Below are 21,815 nucleotides of genomic sequence, written 5' to 3'. Positions count from 1 at the left end.
TCGACTACATGTGTGCTCTCTAGATGAAATCCTTTAACTAGATATGAAAGGTTTATGTCTCAGTGTGAGAAGTTTGACGATGACATCATGGCGATAACAGTAGCTGCCTTACTTTTAATGTGCTGAATTTCAACCTCTATGTAAAGATAAAAGAAGGATAATACCTATGCTAACGTTTTACAAATGAAGTCTTTTTCCATTGGAAGCAAGCAACAGTAACTGGGTAATTTTAGGAAACCTTATCACCTCCGTCACTCTCACCTCCCCTCTGTCTCTCCTCTTATACAGCTTAGAAGACAGATGATGCAGTGGTGCAGTGATAAGCTGTAACTGCATGCAGTGAGACAGATAAAGGACAAGAGAGCAGAGCATGAGCAACATAAAGTTAGCAAAGATGATGATAATGTGAGGAAGTAAAGGACTGCAGGTAAAGATTGAGAATTACAGAATGGCTTTCAATGCTGCATCTTTCCCTCTCTTGTTGTTATGTAACTATCCTTGTTGCAGTGCGCTGACTGTCTGTCAGTCCGCTGCTAAGGTTAGAGGTAAACTTCTTACTCCAGCACTTTTCACATCATCTCTGCTCAGGGGGAACACCCCTGGGGATGAATTACAGCAGGGCCAAGCTTAGCACAGCAGGGCGAAAAATCAGACTCTGCAGAGGTTACTCTCACTATGCAGAGCTGCAGACAGGGAAAAGTTTGACTTGCTGGAGAGCGCAGTGACAGGACAACTAAGGGGAGAAGCAGAGAGGGCAAACGCAGGGTCGATAACACAAGAAATGTCGTGCAACTTTGTGTTTACGCAGCGTGAAGCTCAGCCTGCGCAGACACAAGGGCAGTGGGGGAAGATAGAGTTTAGCTGCTGCTGTTTTCAGTTTCAGACATGTTAGCGCCGCGCGACTGCTGCATTTAAACCAACAAGGTGTCTGACTGGTGACATATTGCGGCTGACACTGAAACATTGAACACATGGATCTGACTCTTGTCGAAGGAATAAATAGAAGAGAATGAGTGCCACACTGTGAAATGGACGCCGTTATCCATGCATAGCAACAGCCACTGTGGAGACAGAGCCATTGTTATGGCCTAACAACAGCCTGACACTGCTTATGCAAGACAGACGCGCACATAGACACAAATGCATCTATACAGTCGCAGTTTGCTCTGCAACACACAGATACACACAGTCACCTGGCATGGGGGATATGGTACAACACACACACATAGAGCCCTGTGTGCTTCGACAGTGCTGAATGGAGTGTGATCGCTGAGTGAGCTATTCTGGACCCCCCCCCTGCGCCCTCATCGCTCTCCTCTCAGCTGCCTCACTGTGCTGTGCTATTATGGGATGGTCAGGGGGCGTTGCCATGGAGGCATATCTATTCTTTGCTGTTCAGTCATCCACATCCATCCTTATCAGTCCCATCGTGCTCTGGGGCACAATATTCCAGCAGTGACATGCACTAAACTGCATTCACTCTGTTCCCATGTGTGAGTGAAGTGGCTGTAATGGTTATTTAAAGCAAAAACATAGTGTGGATTATATCTTTATATATAATAAATAGCCCTAACAGGATGAACTTATTTGGTTTGAAATACATGCCATTTTCTGGCAAGAATATATCCCAAAATATAATGAATTTTAATTGTATCTGACTTTCTTCATCAGCAGAGTTTCTCGGTTGTCACACAAATGGCTCAGTTGTCATCATGTTACCTAACTATGATATTTAGGCATATATGTTAACTATCTAATATGGAAAATACCAAATCGTCTTTACAGTAGGCACAAAGTGGTGATAACTGGTATACTTCACTACATGCTGCAAGTATTTGTCAATATATATTAGAAGTAATTCACTTGTCAATAGCTATATGACACTGCTTTTGTATTTTGACATTGTTTCACAAAACACTTTATAACAATTCTATGTCTTTTTTGCTTGCCCTAGGTAACAACTGTCCCTACATATCTGACGACGTGAATGAAGACACCATCAGTGTCCTGGTTCGCCTCATCACTGAGAAGAAAGGTAGGTGTTTGAGCAGCAGTGACGTCGCTCACATGCCAGCGGTCAGAGCCATTTCATCTCTTGTGGCTTTAGAGGGGAACACAGAGTCATCAGAGTACGTCACAGACACATATCCGCTGCCGCGAGCTCAGGCTGTCCGCACCTTATTTCCACTGTAGATGGTTAGCGCTGGAAATGCAAACACAGCAAAAGGGGAAAGGGGAATAAGAAGGATTTCCCCATAGAAACAAAAGTAGAACAAACAAACGACGCTCAATATTTAGAACATGTGCATTAGCCCCCCCTCCCCTAAGGATACACATGAAAGTCATGGAGGACTTTTATTTTGACAACATTAAAGACATTTACACAATAAATTGATGCAGAAAGGGCACAAATTGGTGCATAACAATTCACCAGAATGCAGAAAATGAGGTGTTTGATGCTCAAAATTTTCTCGCAGAGAAACCCCAACCTGTCTGTTTCATATGTGTTCCCCCCAGTTTTGAAACGACACCTATGCCTATAATGATCCCAGTCAGAGTTAAGTTTTCCTATCAATCACCAGTAAGCACAAAGATGACTGTTATCTATAAACATCTAATATTGTCCAGAAACCATGATCCAATAGACAGGAGAACTTTGATTATTCTGATCTACATTACTGACCATCACATTGACTGCACCTCATCCGAATGTCTGTGTGTGTTTCAGAAAATGCTGCTGCACTGGAGGAACTGCTGCTGGAGTACGAGAGCAAACAGTTGGCCATGAGCAAAGGCTCGTCAATCAAGTATGTTGAGCACACTCAAAATCAATCTCTAACATGTACTTTTGCTCAGTCATGCTGCTCAAGGTCAAGATAAAAACAGAGGAAAGTTTCAGAGCAAGCAAGGCAGTGAAAGAATTTGGACGGAGGCTCACGAGAGAAGAGAAGGAGAGAAAACCTTGTCAAACGTTACAGAGGGTTGCTCTTCAGAGATGAAAGCAGAAAGCTGTGTAACAATATAAACATATAGATTCAGAACCACCCTTTAAATTGCAAATGAAATATAATCTAATAGACAATATTATGACTTGCCTCAAGCTCCCAGCGGAGCCATTTGGTACAAAACATGTTAACATCGTAATATTTTCCATTGCAAACAGGTTTTATTTCTTTATCTTACAAATAAAAATGCCAGCAGTGTTTTACAGGATCATAATTACGTAACTCTAACACATTTTAATAATATAATGCCACCTGCAATGTATTATTTGTGCACTTCTTTGACAAAGGGAAAAAGAAAGTACCCTCACACACATGAAGTCTCCTCAGTGGAGCCCTAGAGTGGGCTGACACTTGGCAGTGACTCACGGCCGCATGTCTGAAGTGAACGTCTGACACAGTTGTAACCGCTGTCTCTTGAGTCATGAGGCTCCAACAGCCGGCCTGTCGCTAAGCTCATTGGCTGTCACACAGCTTGTAGTCACACGATTTACATGACCAAGTGTCGCTGCGGCTGGAACTTTGGTTGCAATCTGCGGCCGTTAAAAGTGCTCAAGTAGTCAGAAGTTAATCTAACAAATCCAGCAACATGTTGCTTTATGCCACAGTTTACGCCACTGTGTTGCAACTTTTCCTTTATCAGCACTGGCAGCGAAAGAGAAGTCATCTTCACAGACCATTCTCTGCTGCTCACCAACCCAGCTTCTCCCACAGAAGTTCATCTTATCTTACATTATTTTATGGATGGTAACTGGATCCATTACACATGTACAATAGTGAGAGGTCTCAGGGGGCCTCTGGCAGTGTGCTGCCACTGCTCAATGGGCTGCTGTAACATGTGAGCTTTAGATTCGAGAACATTCTGACACCCACACGCGATATGTACATTGAAATCTGGAAAGCTTTCAGATCGTGTGTGATTGTGTGTGTGTGGTGGGAGGTTCTGCCAGGGTCACTACAGGTCACCCACTAGTACAACACAGGGACACACAGCTGCATTCATCTCGTTTGCTCTGCCTCTCTTTGCACAAAAGAATAGATAAACAAAAACTAAAGAGGCCTAGGTGAAGAGATTAAACTTTAGATTTCAATTTTTTATTTATTTTCCACTCACATCTAAACCGAACAAGGGTAGAGCTCATGGTAATGTTTCCAATATAGTGGAACTAGTTAGCATGGCGGCTTGTGGTGCTCAGAGTGCCAAAAAATACATTTGATTAACTCGACAGCAGTGTCTCTTTCCAGAAATCATGACTCAGTTACCCAAGATAATCCAAACATAAAAATGCCTGAACATTTAAAAAATGTAACTGATCAGTTATTGACTTCCTTTCTCCTCCTCTCCTTCTCTTCCTCCCAGGTTCCCCATGCTGTCTCCCCTGTCCCCGTTCCGCTCCCTCCCCAGGCTGTGCCCCCACCAGTCCCACCTCCACACCATCTCCGGCCTCTCCGGCCTGGCCCCGAAACATGGCTACCGCTGCACCCGCTGCGCCCAAAGAAAATGGCCCCCTGTCCTCATACCTCCCCTGGATTCCCTCAAAGACCCCCTGAAGCCCCCACAGAGCCTCATCCTGTCCTCCCTGGACACATCCAAGGACCAGCAGAAGAGGCCCCTGCTGGGAGGGGTGTTCGTCGACACCCACCACACTCAAGCTGTTGTGCCAAATACTGTACAGGAGAAGGTGGAGGGGAGTGAAGTGAAGGAGAGGAAGGAGGGGGAGCTGACGGTGCTGTCTGTGGGGAGGTGAGACACATGACAATATGACAGTATGACATGCATATACAGTCACTTTTACTTTTACTCCACTGCATTTCAGAGGCAAACATTGTCCTTTATTTCTACATTTTTTTAAAAGCATTAGTTATTAGTTACTGTGCAGACAAATTTTACTACAAAAGATAAGTTTTATAAAATATGATGCATTGTTGTAGATCAAAGAATTGACAGTATGTTTAGACATTATTTAAAATGAGCCCTTCCTTGATCAGATTCAGTCAGTTTTATGAGTTCAGTATCAGTTATTGTAAGACTCTAATAAAACATATAGTAATGATTAGTGATGATTAGTGCATGATTAGTACTTTAGCTTATAATATTTTATGTGCATTTTTCTAATATCACTTCTGTACTTTTACTTTTAAAGCAGGACTTTTTTATTTGCATTTTTAAGGATTATTTCACCCATATAGAGAATGAAAAAGATAAGGTAAAAGGGAAAAAAGAAAACACATAAATACATACATAAAACTGAAAATTGAATTTCCCCTCTGCAGGATTAATAAAGTATATAAAAAATTAAAAACAATAAAACATAAACAAACAAAGGCGATATCAGGAAATAAGCGACAATAATATAATGATAAGAAATTAAGAAATTAAGAAAAGAAAAGCAAATTACTTATAAACACAAGCCTTATAATACATGCTCGCACCCATAAATGTGTGTACCCAGACATAGACACATAGTTACACACATATTTATGTGGATGATGAAGAACAAAGCAGGGCTTTTACTTGTAATGGCGTATAATCTACTTCCTTTTCTGAAGGATCTGAATACTTTGTCCACTGCTGACACATTCGCAGTCATTTCACCCCACTCCAGTTGAGTTATAGAAAGGCTACAACCATCTGTAAACTGTACAAATGGCTTTTAATGTAACAAGTTTTAAAATAACCCTCCAAAAGTAGCATAAAAGATGACACAGTAGAAAGAGTAATTAAGACACACACACCCAGACACACTGTCAAACAGCTTCGCACTCCTGTAAGCATGTGTGTTTTAGTGGCAGTGACCATATCTCTCGTTTGACCGACAGATTCCAAGTCGCTCAGATCCCCGAGCAGAAACCTGTCACCGTGGATCCCAAGACATCATCTCAGGAGCAAAGAAACTCCCTGTTTGGAGGGAAATCCTTCTGCTCCTCTTCATCCGGCATCAGGAGGTACAACCTGCAACACACACTCACAGGCCTCCCCCTCTCACTCTCATTTCACTTCTACCCCATGACTCCTCGTTGTAATTACAACTCTCCTCCTTTTCTTTCTGTTTCTTCCACAATTGTTATGAGTTAATGTGCTGCGACGTAGCTTGAGATCATCAGCATGTCAGATTGCATTCTTGTGGCCAGCACTGAATTATGTGGTCTGCTTTACCAGGAAAGGAAATTATACAGAGTGTAATCTGTTTATCAGAATCTCCAAAATGATTTGGGAAATGAGCCTCTTCTGTTTCTAATCGTCTGCTCCAATTTTTCTAATCAGCATTGTAACAGTAATCATGTGGCCCTGCCTGTCATCAGAACAATCTGCTGGATTCGTCATGTGTTATGCTTAAAAAGAATCCTTTTATTAATGTTTTAAAATCAGCCCAAATGAGGAATAATGAGATAAGTGTGCTTTGGAAACTCTCAAAAGCAATTTATTTGTCATGTATATGCCCCCCTCTTGACATTTTGACTCTCTCTTTCAGGTGAAGAGCCAGAGAGACGGTGTATGATAACGCTACCTCGCTGAAGATGACCTCATCGTTCGCTGACAACTTGATAGCTGGCAGAGAGGGTGTTTCCACACGAGCGACACCAAGAAACCACAAAAACAAACTGGAAGAAGTTGTTTCTATTCAGGCGATAAGAGGAATTTAACTGTATTTATTATGACATAAAAACAATATTGTAATTTTACAGATGCATCAGATATCATAGAAACTCATCACATCACGGCTGCTTCCCTGTCCCAACCCAAAGAGAAAGCGGAGAGCGTAGTTTTGTGATAACAGATTGTGAACACCTGACACGAGAAGGAAGGGTGAGAGGGAGAAAACAAAAAAATGCACTCTCACCCCCTTTATCTGTGCTTCCACCTAGAAAAACATAGACACAGGGGTAACACACACGTAGGCTGACACATCTTTAACATACATGTAGACAGAGACATCTACACTACTTCTGCACAGTAAAAAAGGACAAAACACTGTGGATACATTACTGACACAAAGACAAAGCTCAAACAACAGTGAGACTGGAACAAAATCATTCAAGTGTGTACGTTTGAAAAAGAGTAAATGTCAAGCCAAGTTGTCTGGGATCAAGTGCCATGTGAATTAAGACTATGACGGTTTCCATCAAATCTGGCTTGGCTGAAATATGAACCTGTATGATTTTGGGTCATAGGACACTTGATTTAAGACCACAGTAGCACTACAGGAAGTATTATGAGGACAAAATGTTAAAGAATTTAATATTATTTTGTTGTTTATTTATCTAGCTCCTTTTCCTCTGCTCACACAGGATTTAAAGGTGAGTTGAGATTTTAGACCCTGAATATGTTGAATGTAGTGTTTAAGGGACAGTTCACTCCAATAATCATGAATACATATTTTCCTCTTACCTGTAATGTTATTTATGGAGATTGGTTTGGGTTTAGTCGCAGAGTGTTGGAGATATTAGCTGTAAAGATGTCTACTCTCTCAAATGTAATAGAACTAGATGGCACTCGGCTTGTGGTGCTCAAAAATTCTACATCAATGTCTCTTTCCAGAACTCATGATCTGTCTACTCAAGAGAATCCACAGACCTTGTTGTGAGCAGTTTCATGTAGGAACTATTTTCTTTCTACCAAACTACACCCGCCAACAGTATCGTCATGTATAAGGAAGCATGCATCTACTCATGGACTACAGGACCATGCATGACATGAACTGTAAACGTTAATGTTAAATAAACCTGCTCCATTGTAGTCATCAAAGTGCTTTTTACGCTACGAGTCACATTCACCCATTCACACACACATTCACACAGTGGTGGGCCGAGGCTACCATACAAGGTGCCACCTGCTACTCAGTTTTTAACACACTCACACACCAATGGAGCATCAGGCGCAATCTAGGGTTCAGTATCTTGCTCAAGGATACTTCGACATGCAGACTGGAGGAGCCGAAGGTTGAACCACTGATCTTCCGATTAGTGGACGACTCGCTCTATCTTTGAGCCACCGCCGTCTGGCTGAGCTGGAACAATAGCTAGCTCAGTGGTGCTAATTTAGCTAGCAGTAGATGCACACCTCCTTCTGCGCAGTGATATGGTTGGTGGGTGTAGTTTGGTAGAAAGAAAATAGTTCCTACATGAAACTGCTCACAACAAGGTCTGTGGATTATCTTGAGTAATTGGGTCATGATTTCTGGAAAGAGACATTGCTGTTGAGTTATTCAAATGTATTTTTGGCACTTTGAGCACCACAAGCTGAGTGCCGTCTAGTTCCATTATATTTGAGAGAAGGCAGACATCTCTATGGCAGGTATTCCCAACACTCTGCAGCTAACACCAAAACAATCTAGACTGATAAATTGCGCTTCAGGTAAGAGGAAAAAAGTCATTTTCATTTTGCTGTGAACTGTCCCTTTAACAGAAGATGCACTCACTGAGTCAAATGAACCTTTGAGAATTTGAGAAACATTCACTCAGCGAACTTAGCGCTTGGCCTAGGCCCAAGTAAGTGATTTTGGGGCCAAAATGTGGCCCTGAATATTGTATCACAGCGTATTTTTTAACGACATTGCATCCCAACGTCAGTTCGAGGGTGCCTGTACAAATAGTAGAGATCACTTTTGTAGAATAGAACTTGTAAATGAATGTACATATGTTAATATGGGTGGGTGTAGAGACACAGACTTGGCTTTTATAATTTTAGCATACAGTATGTATGAAATGTATGAAGTGAACAACAACTGCACTGCACCGATAATAAGTGACATTTGTAGACTATTAAATCAAAGAACTCTGTCACATTACTTTGCATAAGCTGAACTGCTGGTTGAAATCATCATACGCTTTTTTTTTCACACTTTGAGTGCAACATTTCAGTGTTTTAATCCTGACCTTTTAAAACCTGCATACAATACACATAGCCAGACTCCAGTTATGCAACCTCCATAACTGCAAGAAACAACTCCCACATGAACACACACATATGCACATATTTATTTTTTACAGTTTAATTAAATAAACCAACCAGTGGCTGAAGAGGATTAGTGGCTGCGATGCCTCAAACACACGCAGCTCAATTGGCTTCGGTTTACATCCTCATGGGTTTTAAAGAGTGTACTATAATCATGGAGGTTTTTTATTCACTCATTTTCACAGTTTATTATTATGTTATGAGGAGTATGAGGAATATTTATTGGTTACAGCAGTTACACATTTTCATTTGATCTGTTTTTATTACTATTAATAGGATTGTTATTACATGTTTTCAGGCTGAAGTATTGCTGGTAGGAAGACAGGAAACAAGCATTCATCTCATCAACTTTGTAGATTTGCATTTATAATATTCCATTTTATTTCTGTATGATGATATTTTTACTCTTGAAATAAAGAAGAGGTGTATTTTAAACACTGTCTTGTTTGCTGTTCTTGCTACAGACATACAGTGATGCGGGTTTTTAGTCTTTGGTGTTTTGCTGTCTGTGAATGTGTGAGCTATGGATGAATAAAAAGTGAACTATAAAAAGTCAGAAATGTGGTTAAAGCTAAAGTGACATGAGCAAAGGCCTGTCTTGTTTGTTTGGCAGTGTTGCCCTCTAGTGGTGGTCTGGTGTTTGTTCGATAAAGTGACCACCAAGGGGAGACACTACACAGTTTTTATCATGCACAGGTCATTTTTTGCTTCCATACTATGTCATCTTTCAGACTAGAGAGGAGAAAAGGCCAAAATATACATTAAAGTCTTCATTTTAGTTCAGATTTCTGTCCTGAAAAGCTATACAGAAAGTGCATATTTAATTAGATAACGACTCATTTGCATGTTTGAAACTAAAATTTCAGAAAACTATTGTCTTGATGAATTGGGGAAGTTTCATGCCAATTTTTATGAAACCTTTTAACCTATTTACCTGTATTTTGGTCTAAAAATGTGTATGGGCACATCTAAGTGGTAGGATGCCCCGGGGCAGACCCAGAACACACTGGAGGGATTACATATCTCATCTGGCCTGGGAACGCCTTGGGGTCCCCCAGGAGGAGCTGGAATGTGCTGTTGGGGAGAGGGACATCTGCAATACTTTGCTCAGCCTGCTGCCTCCGCGACCCGGCTTTGGATAAGAGTTACAAATGGATGGATATGTATAATATCTTACAATACATATCTTTAAAGGCCATTTTCTCAAGATGAATTTTCTTCTCATACTATGAGCTTAACATCTCCACTGTAGTAGCACTCACACACAAAAACCTTACTGTTTTATTACCAGCTATTTAAGGAAGGATTTTACTGAGGGGTGATTTAGAGAACATTTTATTCCTCAAAAACATGGCAAAAATAGATTTTTTTTTATGGCTGTTAACAGTATTTTCTGATTGATGATGAAAAGAGATATCCAAGAGTCTCTCTGTAAAAACCTTTCATTTTAATATGTCAACGAAATTTAAAGACAAACATTTGAACCTGGCTTTGAACAAAGTTCAGATTTGTGTTCATGAAATGTATGCAAAGTGGTGCATATTTAATTAGGTAATGTGGCTTATGCACATTTAAGCATAACATTTCAGAAAATGTGTAATACCAAAACTGATTGTTTTAATATAATGCTGCGTTTACATGCTCCTTGGATTCCTCAGTTCGGAAGTTGTTCTTCTGTGTTCCTGAGCTTTAAATCATAATGTGGAAACTGCATGGATGCTACAAAGAAGATGTGTTATATTTCATTGCTCAGAGCATGTAAACAACACAACGGTAACAGTTTGAAGCTCTGTATTACAAATTGATTTTGCCCCAGACTTGCTGCACCAGTACATCTGGCATGGTGGTGCAGTGGATAGCATGGCTGCCTTACAACAAGAGGGTTCTTGGTTCATACCGAGGGTGGAAGGGGGGCCCCTCTGTGTGGATTTTGCATGTTCTCCCCATGTCAGCGTGGGTTTTCTCTGGGTACTCCGGCTTCCTCCCACAGTCCAAAGACATGCAGGCTAACTAGTGACTCTAAATTGACCCTATTCACCTGTAGTGTCTCCATGTAGCCGATAACTTTTAGATTTACCAAGTGGCTCAGATGCAGAGCAACTTAGGTTACTCTTCCCACAAATCACAGTTTATACTTTCAAAACTCATTAACAAAAAATGTGACAACTTACTTCCTGGGGTTTCAAATAGTCTGCTCAATTGCTCAGAGGTTGTGTGGTTTTAATAATGACACTTACTAAGAGAAAATCAGTGACCTAACATCAGAGGAAATCATGAAACATACTTCAACTACTCTTCTTAGAAAAATATACTAATTTTACAGCCATTTTGAAGAATTATATTTTACTTTACACAAATTATGGCATCGAGATTAAGCAAATGCAGTATGTACATGAGACAAATTATAAAAATGTGTCTTTACAAACATTCTGTCAAAATGTTTACATGTTTTTTTTTTTATAATATAATTTTGAGTTCCTTCACATATTAAGACACAGAGTGACGCACACACAGTGCTACAGCACATTTTCAATAAGGCTGGTGTAGTGCAGTCATCCAGTAGAATCATTAACAACAACCATGTAGTTCAGTTTTGTCCATTCACCATAACTTATTAAACATAACAAAACACATGTATAAAAATCCTTTACAGGCCTCTAGTACCTCCAGTCAGGAGGGCACCATGTGATTTAAATGTTTATTTCTAACCTTCAGTCATCATACTGTCAATATTTTAATTCAAGCAGTGTAATGATGTAAATCTGAATGTAACCTCTGTCAGTGTCAGTGTACGAGGTGTCACATCTACCAGAAGACACCAGCAATAAGTATGAGTACTGTACTTGTCCCCACAGCCTTTTCTCATTTTAACCAGGATAGTTTCAGATACTGGATCAGAATTGTGTTGTCAAGCGTTCGCTCATACTTGTTGGATTCGCTATAGATGACTTGATCTTCTTGGTGAGGTTACTGCGGGCGTCCTGCCCAGCCAGGAAGTAAAGGATGGGGTCCAAACAGCTGTTGGCGCTGGCAAAAGGGCGAGTCACCTTGTAGGCCACACTGGAGGCCTCCAGCAACGTACAGCTGATCTGATGGACATAAACAATGACAAATGTGATACACTGGGCTTTAAAGTAATTGTAGCACAATTTTTATAAGGGTGTTTGTCCTCACCTGGTCTGGATTGACCTGCCTTAGGTATCTAAAGGAGTAATAGAGACTCCTGGTGAGATGGAAAGGCAGGAAGCAGAGCATGAACGCTGCCAGCACGATGATGATCATCTTCACTGACTTCTGCTTGGAACGTGAGGCGGACATGCCTCCCCTCTCGCCCCCTTCAGACCCCCAGCCAGGCTCCAGAAGCTTCCTCACCATGAGGCCGTAGCACACCATCACCACCATGAAGGGCAGGGCGAACATGAGCACTGACACGACTGAGCTGTACACCAAGAAGTCATCAAAGAGCTCTGGGCTGGTGGTGTCGTAGCAGACCCGCTGCTCAGCCTCTATATCCCTGGCAGGAGAGATTGTAGTTGTTTAAGATTATCAGATGGTAGTGCTGCTTTGTTGGTATTGAACCGAAAAGAAGAAGAGACCGCAATGATGACAGAAAGTAGATAAAATGTAAATTTGTTAGCTAGCAGGTTGGTTGTTCATTTCAGTATGTCCCATTAAAACACCCTTGGATAAGGTAGTTGTGCCACAAAAATCAATAGTCCACACTTAAACACACATTTAGTACAATGAAGAGAGATATCAAGGGAGAGATGAAGGGATATACAAATAAATTAAATCACCTTGTTCTTGAGAAGTAGAGAATAGGTGCCTGGCAGAGTAAAACAAAGGCCCACACTGCCACGGATGCCAGCTTCGCCCGACGTGCGTTGACCCAGTGGAGGGAGCGCACTGGATAGCAGATGCCAATGAAGCGATGCAGACTGATACAGCACAGGAACAGAATGGAACCTGTCAGAGGAATAAATATAATAATTTTTTAGTATATTCAATGTATGATATGGTGCAGTATATGTATTGCATTGTAACAAACTGTGTTGTGTTATGTCAACTTGTGTTTCATTGTGTTGCTTTAAGTCAAATCCTTTGACATTATATTGTGTCATTTTGTATTTTATCATATATCAAATTGTCTATCTGTAGGATTTCTTGTCTGTCATAGTCTATGTTGTAAGTCTGGGAATGATGCATTCAATTTTTTATAAGGCTGCAGAGACCACTATGGTTTACTTTATAAGCATATAATATGTTTTTAAAGTAGCTGCATTGAAATTCTTTGTGTTGTATTACATCTTATTAAATGATATCCTGCCACTCTTTTGAGGTATTACATATTGTTGTGTTGTATTGTATCATATCATATTGCATTGTTTTGTGCCATATTGTGTGGCATCATTATCAAATTGTATTATAGTGTAGTGAAGCATATTGTATCACAGCCAAGCAGAAACCTCTGGACAGAAAAATCAAACAGAAAACTGCAGTTCCTCTAATGGCCACTTGAGGCTGGCTCCAGAGGCGAGTCAATCCCAATGGACACCCAGCGCCCAGCTTTATAGCAGAAACAAACGTGTTAAGAGCCTGGTGCAAAAAACGGTTTGGTCTCTATAGCTTATTTCAACATTTGTGACACGGTGCAGGGGTAAATTGAGCGACAAGGTGTCTGCAAGCTGTCACCACAGTATAAGTCAGAGCCACCTCTCGCTTTTCCACAACTTAAACCTCTCGTCCAAATTTTCTGGCGCCAAAGAACCAAGATGCCGATGGCCGAAACACCAAACTGAAGGCTTAAAAATGTCCACATATCAGTGGGTTACATCAAGGTAGTGTATAGGGTGTCGTGCCATGTCATAGGCTATCAATTGTTACCACATCGCATTACATCATATCAAATCATAACCCAGTGTAGCATATTGTATTGTAGCTTGTAGCATGTCATGTCATATCAAATGTTACTATAGACCTTCATATGGCAGCCTAGTGTAGCATATTGTGGCGTAGCATAGCAGGTGTTGTGCCATGTCGTCTCATATCTTACCATAGCATATTACATCTAAGGTCATACTCTATTACCTTGTGTCACTTCAAGTCATGTCTTAGGCTAATACATTGCATCACATCACATCACATCACATCACATCACATCACGTCATATTGATCATATTGTATTTTTTGTATTAGATCATATATAATATCACAACATGTTATTACTGTATGTATTATAGATTTTTTTTGTATTGTACATGTCATATCACATATTCTACATCATACTACTGTATATTGAATAATACTGTATTGTCTTGTAGTGTATCATGCTGCCGTAGCTGTAGCATATCATATATATCAAACTCTCTTGCTGTGTTGTATAGGTCTGTGCCATGCCATCACTGTACCATATAAGTTGGTATAAAACAGGAAGCGTATGATCTTGCAGACTGGTTCGGTGAAGGGCCAATCGTTCTCGTCTGCATAGTAATAGATGAGGAAGGGCAGGGTGAGGATGTAGAGTGTGTCGCACACCGTCAGGTTGAACATGTAGATGGTGGAAGGTTTCCAGCGCTTAGTGCGGAACACAATCACATATAAAGCTGTGGCATTCAGCGCCAGGCCAATTACAAAGACCAGAGCATAGCTGACAGGAAGGAGAATATATTTGAAATCCTCTTGAAAGCGACAGTAGAAGGCACTGTAATTGGTTACGCTGGTCCCGTTGTTGTCAAAGGTGTCCATCTTGGTCCTGAAAACACCTGAGGAAGCACAAAGGGAAGAGTATGAATATGCTGCATCTCAACCTCGAGGCATTTTACTTTGTAGAGACACAGAAATAGAGGGTGTGGAATCACAGGAAATGACTGCGAGAAATTGACATCAACCTAGATTACATTTTAGGATGCTGCGAGTCATTCACACTGGCATGCCTGAGCAGCACATTTCAGTATAATTCATGCAGCGCTCAAGCGTAATCGACTGATCCATTGTGATTTCCCAGTCAAATTTACACAATCCAGCTTATAGCGTGAGTCATCCCATTTTAAAGTCATTGTGCATTTCACAGAATGTAAATCATCTTAATGCTGACGTCCTTTAATCGCCTTTTTCTCTCTGAGTGGGTGGTTGAGTAAATGAGAGACGAATTGTGAGGGATAGGGAGAAGAGGAGACTTAAATGGTGGCATCCATATCAAATCATAACAGCAGGAATCCTAAATCCATTTTCTGGTGGAATAAATGAACAAGTGTGCGAGTGAGTGTGTGTTTTATGGGTGCAATATATAGTAGTACTGTGTGTGTTTAACAAGATGTACTGTATTGTTCCATCACCTGGCCCAACAGGTTTCCATGAGACATCTTTACACCTTGTCTCAGCAAATTACTGAAATACTTCTTGGTCTTAACTGTATTACCTCTGCTTTCTCCCCACAAAGAAAACAAGCTCTAAATACTTAAACATATCTGAGCTGAGAAGATTCAGAGGAAAATACACACAGACTTGTGTGGCAACAACTTTTTAGTGCAGCTGTGTTCTCGGGCAGAAGAACAGCACTCATTCTGGCACTTTGCACGCCAAAGTTCTCCAAAACCTCATGGCTGTGAGAGCGAGAGACAGAGGAATAACTTCTTAACTCAAACCAGACCTTGTTTAGAGACCCCTGTCTTTCTGTTTTACCTACTGGCACTCATAGTACACTGTTAACCTCAGTCCATTTCCCTCCTCTTCTCTAAATCTGTTTATCTGACAAACTCAAGCTCAAATCAGTTATGTAATGCAATAACACAGAAGTGATGCTTTAAAAGAACTTGCATGCAAATAAGACAGTAGCTGCCACACTTACTTGTTTCTCCGCTGACTGACGAGTTAACCTACGGCGCTCTCTTTTCTTCCTCTCCCTCTCTGACATTACTTTCTCTTGATCAAAAACATTGCCTCCTGCTCACTCTGTACCCTTCGCTGTCTTCACTGCCTTTTATTTTCCTTCAAAAACAGCTTCAGGTTGAATTTAACAGATAACAGACCTGAGACGGAGCGGCCCTCTTTTGTAGTCCTCTAAACCTGCTGTGTGCACACCACATGAGCACAGCAATAAAGTCATCTGTGTTATTTTTGTTAATTCAGCTGTACAAGAATATCCACTTTGCATCCCAGGAAATGCACTAAAATGCCCCCTTTCCTATGAGACAACACCTACTTTAAATACATGAAACTACTCACTCTGTACAAACGCTTTCACAGACTGTCATGTGCCGGCCATGCTGTGTAATGTATCCTCATTCTCAGGAGTAGAAGTACAGTGTGTATCTAACTGCGCTGTTTACGGCTCAATGCATGCCTTGGATACTTCAGTGGCTGAAAAACTTGAGGAGGTGTATGCGTCTGTGACAAGCTGTAGCCTGTATACAGCGTGAGAGCAGTTGAGCCTGGGGCTCAGATGTTAACTATCTGTTAGACTAATGGGCAGTAAACTGGATGAAGCTGTCACCACCTTAAATTATTCAAATATTTATTTGTTTTTAGTTTGGTCAACAAAGAAAGACATTATTTTATGTTTTAAATTAAAAAAGAGGTAGTTCTGAAATCCTGTTGAGGCTAATAAATGTGATTATTACTATGATAAGAGTAGGCCAATATATATAATCATCAGCATTTACTTATCTGTCTTTGTAAGCTAGCTTTTAACAGGGCATAGGAATTAAAAAAATACATATTACAACTATTATTATCAGTATTATTGGTACTATGTAAATCTTAATAAAAGCATACAGCTATTAGCATAATGAATTTGCAAGCAAGAAATAGTAAAAATCTCCTGCCATGCGATCAAAAACATAAATATATGAGCTTTAAAACACCAGTGTACAAAGAATATAAGACTATCTGTTGTTTCTCACATTTCAGGCAAATCTGCAATGTATGAATCAAAACTCGCCATCAGAGCTGCTTTGTGTACTTTTAATTGAAGCACTCAACTGTTATTACAGTAAATTGTCTTACCTTAGAATTGCCAAAGATAAAAAGATACTCCTACGCCAAATCTTAAGAGAAATCATAAACCAAAAGAATCCTGGCAGGATCCTAACAGATACAGTATGTCAGCCATTTTCCTCTGCGCTACTGGCAGAAAGGTACGTGCGTGGGTGTTACTAGGTGTGTTTGTTTTTTTTGACGGCCAATGTGTGTGTGCATGCGTTTGAAAGTGTGTGTTAGTTTGAGGGTTTTTACCGAGACAAAAGGTGAGAAGGAGGACTTAATGTCTTACTTGCTCCAGAAAGTCTGTGTATTAATGATTACATGGGCCTTAACCTTAACCTTGGCCATGGCACGTAGGAGCCATGAAGTAGTGGCTACTTTCCCATCCTGCTATTTTTGCCTTTGCTTCTATCCGGCCAAAAGTAATGCTTCAAGGGAATCATGTATTTCCGCTCACTTGTAAGATGTTGCCAGCCATATTACAATCTACTATAGTCTGGCATTATTAGCACCAGCTGGGCAACAGTAACTTAAACTGCATTTCTTCCCCTCAGTAGCCAGTGTGTCTTAACCTTGAGAGGTTTCACACAGGAGACCCTGGAAAGTTTGGCTAACACAATGGACCAGAGAGGAATTATTTATCTATTTACATGTTACCATTACATTATTGTTTTCTCAAACCTGGTTAATTTAAAACCATGACCAACCACACCTAAGGCACAAACACAGGCCCACACATAGAGGCTACATACAGACAGTATGTCAAACCAGCTGCTGCTGGTGCCAGCTCATTACAATGGTTTCAGACACCCTCTATTGTAATGTTTTCTTTTAATTGTTCACTCAGCACCCACTTGAACCCCATGGCCCCATTTTACCCAGACTACTGGCTGGTTTCTCACAGTACACACAAGTAGGGGAGAACGGGGTTGGTTGTCACAGCCATTAGATCTCGCTCCCTTAAGACACTTTTAGTCAAAATAAGAGGACTTTTAGTGATTTTTATGTCAAAATGGCTTTTACACAATGGGTTTCTAATTATTGCCTTTAAAAAGTATGAAGGAAGAGCTATAGTTTAGTTTTTTTTAGTAGCTAGGCTACAATATGTGGTTGTTAGCTTAGTCCCTGGCAAAAAAATGTGTTCTTGGGAATGCTTTTCACATTCTCCACGGGGTTGGTTGTCACGTGTATTGTTCTTTGTTTTGTTCTTTATATAAGGATGAAGAATGCACTTGAAAGGAATGATTTTCCCTGCTTATGATAGATGTGTTAGGTTATTGCGTTTCAATGAAACATTTTCAATGAAATCAAATTTCAATTATTTCTTAAGATTTCTTCAATTTTTTCCCCGCATTAAAATAACAGAAACAACCAAGCCAATGGTGGGGACGAGTCTCCCAAGTGCAGAAGACACATTTGATAGTCCATATCTTTTTTAAGGAGATAAAGGTTAGGCTGTTCAGCTGAATTATGGTAAAAAGCTGAAATCAGTGTGTCAATGCCAGTCCCCAAAGACAACCATGTTAAAATGCCCAACTTTACAGCAGAAACAAACATGTTTACAGCCTGGTGCAAAGCATGGTTTTAGTGTCTATAGCTAATTTCAACATTCATGACAACCGTACCAGGGTTGACCTTTTATATAACCCACCCATTTACTTTCTATAAAGACTTTAAATTACACATATTTAAGGGTGGGACTACTTGACAGGCTGTCTGCGAGGTGTCACCACAGCACAAGTCAGATCCACCCCTTGTTCCTACACAGCTCCAACCTCATGTCCAAATTCGGTCACATCTGGCTCCGAAAACCAAGACGGCCAACATGCCAAACTCAAGACTTAAAAATGGCTTTGTAGCTACAGCCATTATTTTATACAATGTATGATTGCATTGTCTAGGGTGTCATGTCATGGGCTATCACATTACCGTACCATACTGTATCGCATCATATCACATTGCATCACATAAAATCGTAACTCAGTGTAGCATATTGTAGGTTGTCATGTCACATCATATGTTATCACAGTGACAACTATGATAACATACAAAGTAAAGTGTGACAACCCTCCCTGTTCTCCCCTGCACAAGAGTCTTCTTAACAATGGCGTAAAGTAGCGTTGGGGTGGACATCACTGACCATTCACAGACAACAGCACTGGTGTATTTTTATCTATAAAGCAATATTGGGCAAACCTCTGGCCTACCTCTGCACCCTTGTGTGTGTCAGCTCTGGTAGTTACCAGCTACTCTCCTCCAAATGGTTGCTTTTGTTGCTTGTTTTTCTTGAGAGGCCACTATGTTTCAATAGTTGTTTTATTGTGCTATATGTTGAATTTGTTGCATTTTAAATGTGTTTTGATTGGCTGCTACCTTGGCCAAGTCTCTCTTGTAAAAGATTTTCAGTCTGAATAGGACTTCTTGGTTAAATAAAGGTTAAATAAATTAAAAAATAAATGTTTACTTTGATGTGTGCCTGATACCATATGCCCAAATGGCTGATAACAAGCTGAAAATAATATTTTTTAATTGTTATTATTAACAACCCAATGATGTAAAATTTGGTAAGGTGTCTTTTGTGTGTTTGCCTCTTTTTCCATGAATTTATTTGATATAAATACATACATACATATTTATATCAAATCGTCCAACTCTGATCGATTTTTCTTTGATCGACTGCGGTTTCTTGTTGCTATGCAGGTCTGCAGGACGCAGGCTGCTGTCAGTGTCAGATTTTTCTCCTTGAGCAGGCTGGAGCATCTCGGAAACCCCTCATGTTCATCGGATAAAGACTCACATTTTGTATTTAACACCCTTCTTGTCCTTTTATTTGGCTTGAAACACCTTTGAGGAAGTGTCGATCGCGGTTACAGTCGACGGCAGGCGAGAGGAGCCAGAACAAAAAGGATGTCGCTCAATGTTTTTCACCACAGACACGGCGCTATGCCGCGCTGCGCCACATTGGGGAAGTATTGAGCCGAGTTGCTGAAGGGGTTCCCCGTTTCTATCCCCCCCATCCCTTCCCTCTGCTTTTTCTTCTCCGCCTGTCTGCTCTCTCCTGCTCCACAACACAGTACAGTACACACTAGTCCTCTCGTAGTGGCAGCAGCCGACACAAGTGTGTTCAGCCTCTCCTCGCAGCTCCAGTTTCTGCTCTGTGCAAACTAGCCATTTATCATCAATCATGGCCGCCGGAGTACAAATCTAACTCCCCGTCTTTCCTCCCTGTCGTCCGGAGGGGAGGATTTCGGCTTGAGGAGACAAAATATCACTCCCACACTGATTTGGATTTCCTCTTGGAATTACAATACATCTCGCAAGGGAAATACCATTCATGTCAATACTCCAAAATGCAGCCGCCGCCGAGGAAGGTGAGTGATTTCCAGAGTCCGTTATGTTTTAGCTGCACAGACAATGACAGACAGATAATAACCTCAGATGTGGATGTTTTTAACACTTAAAAGCGTCTAATAATGCGGACTTGGGGAAATTAAAGGGGAGAAAAGACATTTGCTAGCTAACATTAGCACCGTTTGCTAGCTAGGTTAGTCGGTAACCTATTGACATTAATATGAATCCATCCAGCCGTTTAACGTTCGAAGCGCGAGCCGTCAAACGTCAAATAACGTTAGCTAGAAAACGCTAGGTGGGCTAACATGAGACGTTGGATACAAAGCACCAAACCATGTTGGTAAGATAACATAATACTCTGGTTTTTATTAAATAACGTTACATTTTACAGAATAAATAACTTTAAATGATAAAAAAAAATGCTTGTTAACTTATGGCTGCCACGCTATAGCTTGTAACGTCACAGTAATTATTACAGTCCACATTTAAAAAACAGTGTTGTGTCATTTTGCTCATTTATACATTTTAAAATTGTGATGACGGTCATTAAGACAGCTAACAAAAGCTGTCGTGTTTCCCACGTTGTGATGCTTCCTAAGGGAAGACCTTCACTACGTCCAGGGTCACATCTTTTCATCAAAGCCTGAGCTACACACACATACACACACACACACACACACACACACACACACACTGATGATGAGACATGCTGGCAGAGCCATTTCTGATACTGACTTATTGATTCTGTATGGGCTTAGGAAAGACCACAGCCCCCCTATAGCTTGGCACCCAGTGTGTGTGTGTGTGTGTGTGTGTGTGTGTGTGAGAGAGAGAGGACGTGTTTAAGTTGCTTGCCCATCGCTTTCCATGAGTGTGTGTGTTTTCCTGAAATAGATGCATGAGAGCCAATTACCCTGCTGTGAACCTCTGCACAGTTTTCTCTTAATTACCACATATTCCCCCGGTGCCATTTATGGCTCTGGGTTTCTTCACACAGACCGGCCCTGAACATGTCATATCATGTCAGTAAAACACATACATGCACTTAAACAGGTTTCATCACTGAGGCTGCAGAGACCACTGTGCTTCCCTTTTGTTCCACTGTGTTTGATCAAATGCACCATTGCGGCCCTGTTAAATTGGTAAGATCTCATTTGTGAGCTGTCACTGTCTCTCCCATTCAGTTCGCTGTGGAAATACTTGTGAGAGTAAGGCAGAATTTATTTGCAAAATACTGATTTGTTAACGCCCTGCCAATGTATCTGGCACAGTCGGTACACTTAGCCCAAAGCACCACAGCCAGTGTATCAGTATTTGGCTGCTGGATGCTAATAATTTCTCTCCCAGTGCGACACGTACAGCCCCTTTAGTGTTTTGTCTGTGTCTCAGCACATCTGCTTACAGATTGAGCTGGTTTGACTCTCATATATTAGTTTTATGTGGCTTAAATTAAACATGGCTGCTAATGAGGCTGGAAATCGCTTCATGAATTTGTCTTGAAATGAGATAATACTATCTATCTATCT

The 21,815-nt window shown here is 40.8% G+C and overlaps 3 protein-coding genes across 7 annotated transcripts in view; 2 read left to right on the top strand and 1 right to left on the bottom strand.

Moving 5' to 3' along the window:
* relt (RELT TNF receptor) overlaps positions 1-9,393 on the top strand; it is a 35,176-nt gene extending 25,783 nt beyond the window's left edge. The window contains exons 7-11 of the mRNA XM_033630908.2: positions 1,955-2,035; positions 2,729-2,807; positions 4,363-4,746; positions 5,823-5,948; positions 6,476-9,393. Of these exons, the coding sequence (XP_033486799.2) occupies positions 1,955-2,035; positions 2,729-2,807; positions 4,363-4,746; positions 5,823-5,948; positions 6,476-6,479 (674 nt within the window). The 3' untranslated portion in view covers positions 6,480-9,393. The remainder of the gene's footprint in view (positions 1-1,954; positions 2,036-2,728; positions 2,808-4,362; positions 4,747-5,822; positions 5,949-6,475) is intronic.
* Positions 9,394-10,390: 997 nt separating this feature from the next.
* p2ry2.1 (purinergic receptor P2Y2, tandem duplicate 1) overlaps positions 10,391-21,815 on the bottom strand; it is a 65,919-nt gene continuing 54,494 nt past the window's right edge. The window contains exons 1-5 of one of the 4 annotated variants that reach the window (XM_078167133.1): positions 16,963-17,073; positions 14,367-14,720; positions 12,756-12,924; positions 12,133-12,472; positions 10,391-12,047 (exon numbers count right to left, since the gene is read on the bottom strand). In XM_078167133.1, coding sequence (XP_078023259.1) covers positions 11,853-12,047; positions 12,133-12,472; positions 12,756-12,924; positions 14,367-14,703 — 1,041 coding nt within the window. In that variant the 5' untranslated portion in view covers positions 14,704-14,720; positions 16,963-17,073 and the 3' untranslated portion in view covers positions 10,391-11,852. Of the gene's footprint in view, positions 12,048-12,132; positions 12,473-12,755; positions 12,925-14,366; positions 14,721-15,805; positions 16,094-16,182; positions 16,291-16,962; positions 17,074-21,815 lie in introns of those variants that run through there. The other 3 variants (XM_033630963.2, XM_033630964.2, XM_033630962.2) reach the window with 3 other exon arrangements.
* Positions 19,749-21,815, top strand: part of fchsd2 (FCH and double SH3 domains 2) — a 92,582-nt gene continuing 90,515 nt past the window's right edge. Inside the window, exon 1 of one of the 2 annotated variants that reach the window (XM_033630959.2) lies at positions 19,749-20,309. In XM_033630959.2, the coding sequence (XP_033486850.1) occupies positions 20,289-20,309 (21 nt within the window). In that variant the 5' untranslated portion in view covers positions 19,749-20,288. The remainder of the gene's footprint in view (positions 20,310-21,815) is intronic. The other variant, XM_033630960.2, reaches the window with a different exon arrangement.

Source organism: Epinephelus lanceolatus, chromosome 4 (genome assembly GCF_041903045.1).
Source record: "Epinephelus lanceolatus isolate andai-2023 chromosome 4, ASM4190304v1, whole genome shotgun sequence".
In the NCBI taxonomy this organism is placed as follows: Eukaryota; Metazoa; Chordata; class Actinopteri; order Perciformes; family Serranidae; genus Epinephelus; species Epinephelus lanceolatus.
The sequence above is the reverse complement of the archived record's forward strand: the minus strand, read 5'-3'. Positions and strand labels throughout refer to the sequence as shown.